This window comes from Rutilus rutilus, assembly GCF_951802725.1.
Source record: "Rutilus rutilus genome assembly, chromosome: 1".
Taxonomy (NCBI): Eukaryota; Metazoa; Chordata; class Actinopteri; order Cypriniformes; family Leuciscidae; genus Rutilus; species Rutilus rutilus.
Window position 1 is genome coordinate 55,321,239 of NC_140209.1, and position 4,767 is coordinate 55,326,005.

Here is a 4,767-nt window from a genome sequence, read left to right on the forward strand (position 1 = left end):
TGAAGCAGGTTGGAACTAAACTCTGCAGGACAGTGGCCCTCCAGGAGCAGGATTGAAGACCTCTGCCCTAAAGTTAGTTCATCCAAAAATAAAAATGATCCCATAATTTACTTTCCCTCAAGCCATCCTAGGTCTATATACCCGATGGATGACATAGGATGTAGGAGTAGTGTAAGCTTAGGTGAGAGGAAACGCCTCTCGCGGTGTAAACAAATAGGGCTGGCCAACAAACTAAAGCTCCTCCAACATGTCTCTTTAAAAATTCTTGTTTTAGGCTTCTAATTCATGACCAGTATTTTGTTTTGCTCTTTCTTTTGCGCTTCCACGTTCGTCAATATGTCATGTGTCAGGTCAGAGGTCACTCTTCCGCCGGAACTAGACTTGCATACGGCCGTGGATTAGAGTTTATAAAGTTATAAATATGGATATTTTTCGTACAAAAATGCATCGCTTTGCTTCAGATTGACTTTATTAACCCCATGGAGCCACCTAGGATGGCTTGAGGGTGAGTAAATTATTTGATAATTTGCAATTTTGTGTGAACTATAGCGGCAGCCAGTATCCGTTAAGAGGCTGAGTAGAGGGAGTAAAAGATGACGCGTTTCAACCGCAAATCCATGTGTTTTTTTTTTATATTGAAGAGAACAGCAGAACGTTGAATGATGACGGTAAAATAAGAAAAAATGCAATGAAACGAAACAAAACTGAAATGGAAATGGTCAACAAGAAAGTGAGCGTCATAGCTACTCACCCCCTTCCTCCATGCTGTCCAGACCACACGCAAACTAACAGGTTATATGAACCAATACCAAGTGGTGTAAAAACTGGAAGTGAAAAATTTCAAAATGAAAGACATCAATCCGTACCTGGCACCTACACTAACCCTTTAAATCATTCTGTAAAAGAAATTCAGGAAAGATCATCACAAACCACGTATAGTAGATCACAAACCTGGTCAATGATAGCCATTAAACCTGGATGCATCCAGCAGCTTTCCTTTCCTCTGGTAGACGTGTGTGACCAATTCTCTCTGGAAGACCAGTTTGCCTGTAAACCAGCAAAAATACCTCGATCAGTGGGGTGGAAGCGTTTTGACTGACCTCGGATCATGTCTAAAGATTAAGAGACAAGACATAAAATTAAGCAGGAATTAATTTTATAAAATTCTATTAAAATGGCATTATTCATTATTCAAACACTTACTTGCAAAAAAATGGCATTTATGATGCATCTCCATTAGGAAAATAACAACTGAACTAAACGAAAACTTAGTGGCATTTTTAAATTTAAAGAGCTGATTGTTTGTTTTTGAGCTTAGTGATCCTCTACTACATCATGCCTCCTGTAAGCAAAAGTGTAATTGCCACATAATCTGTTTTTTGGAGGGGATTCAGTCAGCAATGCCATTCTCTCTTCTTCCAGCTGGATAATGTGGGAAGAAACCTTGTCTGTTCACAACCTTTCATTCTTCCACTGTAAACTGACTTTCCACCCAGCAGATTAGGTCTGATAACACTTCAACTGACACACAACTGAGACACAGGAAATATAGCCATTGGATGTCTCAAGTGTCACAGTTACCTCATGGGATCACAGTAGTTTAATTTAAGGATAACAAATAAATGTTTGATAATAGATTTAATAAATAGATTTATTTCAGAGATCTATTACAAACAACTTCTGGTTTTGCCTTATTTTCTTGTCTGTAACACACGGTGGCGCCACAACTCTTTAAATTAATCTTTGCATGTTTTATTTAGGTGTGTCTCAGGATTTACAACAGATACATTTATACTTTAACATTTCAAACAAAGTACATATTACAAATAGAAAGAGTCTAGAAACATCTAGTAAAATAATGATTTGTAGTTATAAATATCCAACAAGTTTACTTATTTACAAAGATATTTTGAAAACTGAAGAACTATGGAAACAAAGCCTCTAATTTATTTTTAATGATCAATGCCAGTATTTCATTAGTATAGTACTGAACATTGATTTCAGACCCTGGCAGAAGTTATCATTCCTTTAAGGGCTTGTCTTGCTTCTTGCAGCTTAACTTCTTTACACAAGATTCAGGCAAGAATGGTACTTTCTCTAGGCGGGACAAATAAACTAAGGGCTGGATAGTGCTGCTGATGTTTAAAAAGGCATAACCCACTGGCTGCACATAGCAAGTGAAGATCTTATGTGGATAGTGGTCTTCAAAGGGGAACAGAGCAACTAGAGGGAGATAGTTGCTCACGATGATGATCAAGATAGACAGCACCATCTTAAACGCCTTTCTTTTCATAGGATGCATCTCATCTTTACCAGAGCCTCGTGAGCGTTTCAGGGCCCAGAGGATGGCCACGTTACACACCATCATCCAGGTGAAAACAAACAAGATCTCACCAGTGAAAACCTTTTCAAAGTTGGGCAGGCCACCAACGGATTTGGCTGAAGCATAAGCAAAAGTGAGCAGCAGAACCACGATGCTCAGACCGACCCTGTATTTGATGTCCTTCAACTGTCCGAATGCGATGGGGAAGAGAACGGCTATAAATCGATCCAGACAGACACACGAGAGGAAGAGCGGCCCGCTTGTGTCCTTAACTCCATAAGAGAATTTTATAGCCCTCCAACCCATGGCACTCCTCCAGTGGTAGAGATTGAGGAACACTATGATAGTCATGGATCCGAAGTAGGTGTCCATGAAAGCCAGGCAGCCCAGGAAGATGTCAGAAGTTGAAGGCTCATTTCGGGTGTGTATTAGGTGTGCTATGACCAGGATGTTGGCAGGTATTCCTATGATCACATTGAAGCATTGTATAGCTAGGTCAAAAACGACACCAGCCACCATTTCTTCACACCCATCAAACACACTGAAGGCGTGCGTCCCATTGACTGAATCGGTCGTCAGGTTAGATGGGGGCAGGTTGCTTCTGAGGTTGTAGCTGAATCTAGTGTCGTGACGCAGTTGAGCCTCCATGACTTCTGAGGATCTGTAATTAAATTCTAGAACGAACAGTAAAAAATATTGTGTTACTTGAACTCATTAAAATGGCAAGCTCACAAATTCAGTTCTGAATATAAAATCAGACTGGCTTAATCCAAGTTCACAGTGTGATTTTTCTCTCTGTTTCTTGAGTGATTTCGTGCTATGAAACAGCATTCTGTGTACTGCATAAATCCAAGCAATTCATACTCTTACCTGGAACTCAAAATTTCTAAAGAATTTCATCAGAGGAGAAGTTTTCTTTGCAATTGCAAAGGTAAAAAATCTGTGAAAATGTCACAGACTGCTGACTTTGCTGGATGGCAAAATAAATATTTTTTGATGCCACAATTTTGTTTAAAACACCACATTTGTGCCCAAAATTACACTTTTTTTTAAAACCAGTACCCTTTAGGTACTTCAGCATTAGTAGGATCCTTTGGCTGCATGGGTTCAGTGCAAACTCCAGAACTTGGGTAAATTCTTTTTCTTACAAGATAAGATATAGCATTTTTATTTATTGAGAACGTGCTGGTCGGGGGTGTACAGTAGTCAGCGAGACCGACTAAGGCAATTATACATTTATCAGGCAGTATAGTTTTTAAAGGCAATCAGTGGGCAGTACTTAAAGTTGCTGATCTTACACACAGCCTCAGAAGTGACCACTTAACCAAAGCATAGAGAACTAGAGATGTCTAAACATTCACACATGAGAGGCTTTTGCACCAGGTAGTTATAGGAACTCGGTTATAGGAACTAGCCTAGTTCAACAAGGTCAACAGCTGAAGGATGTAGGACGCCATGATCGGAGCTGTGTTTTTGTCGTGTGTCATGTTTTTCGTGATAACAGAGATGAAATGTAGACGTATAGTCATGCGATTGAAGAGCAAAAAGGAGGGCTAAGAGATGAAATCTGTGACTACTTGAGAAAAAGGCTGAGAAAAAAACAACACAGCAGACAATGACGACAGTTAAATGTCATTGACATTAGCTCTCTGAATGTTTATGCCTTATCGCTGTTTTCCATGTTCATGGAGTAAGTATATGTAAACTGTGTGTAAAAATGGCGGGTGCTGGTGTTTCGTATGGCATACGTTTGGGCCAATCACCGTACACTTATGTCACTGGTATAGTTCCTATAGAGGTCATGCATTGATGTCACTTTCCCGCCGGACCATGCCCCCTCAGTCGGACTGAGTGCCAGAAGAGCGGCTGCATGACTGGATTTAATAGGGGAAAACGTGAATAAAACAAACGATTATCAGTTTAAACTAAAGGTTGGACTCGACATAGTGTTCCTTTCAACTTACCAAAGGTCCAGTGATCCATGGATATTGGCATGCAACACATCTATGTGTCTGATTTCAACGCAGGGGAAATACATAAAGCAAATTTGCCAGTGAACGCTTTATATAAATACAATATAGGTAGGTCTAAATCCGGTTGATATCAGTGTGTCACGTTTTGGGTTTGTTCTTGTCATGTTCTGTGTCATGTCTTCTTCTTCTTCTTCTTCTTCTTCTTCTTCTTTTATTGGCGGTTGGCATACCATTTTGGTGCATTACCGCCACCAACTGTTTGGGGTGTGGAGCTTCAATGCGGATTTCTACTAACATGTATTATAATAAAAAAAAATAAAAAAATAAAAAAAAAATAAAAAAATAAAATAAAATAATAATAGTAGATATATATTCTTGTTATTCTTAAATTCGATCAAATAGGTCTGTTTCTTTAAGATATCTCATGATAGCTGGCCATGCTGATGGTTTTGATGTAGAAAAGGAAAGTAA

General features: G+C 39.2%; 1 protein-coding gene across 1 annotated transcript; it reads right to left on the reverse strand.

The window, feature by feature from the left end:
• Positions 1-1,733: 1,733 nt before the first annotated feature.
• Positions 1,734-4,481, reverse strand: LOC311275763 (G-protein coupled receptor 183-like). The gene is made up of 2 exons (XM_084385005.1): positions 4,288-4,481; positions 1,734-2,997 (listed from the first exon to the last, which is right to left on the reverse strand). The coding sequence occupies exons 1-2, from the start codon at positions 4,325-4,327 to the stop codon at positions 2,021-2,023; spliced, it is 1,017 nt and encodes a 338-aa protein (XP_084241131.1). The 5' UTR covers positions 4,328-4,481; the 3' UTR covers positions 1,734-2,020.
• Between the last annotated feature and the right edge of the window lie 286 nt (positions 4,482-4,767).

Coding starts and splice junctions, on each gene's coding strand:
- LOC311275763 (XM_084385005.1), bottom strand. CDS start 4,327: ATGTGTTGCATGCCAATATCCATGGATCACTGGACCTTTG. Junction 2,998..4,287: donor CATGGATCACTGGACCTTTG/GTAAGTTGAAAG, acceptor TGTTCGTTCTAG/AATTTAATTACAGATCCTCA.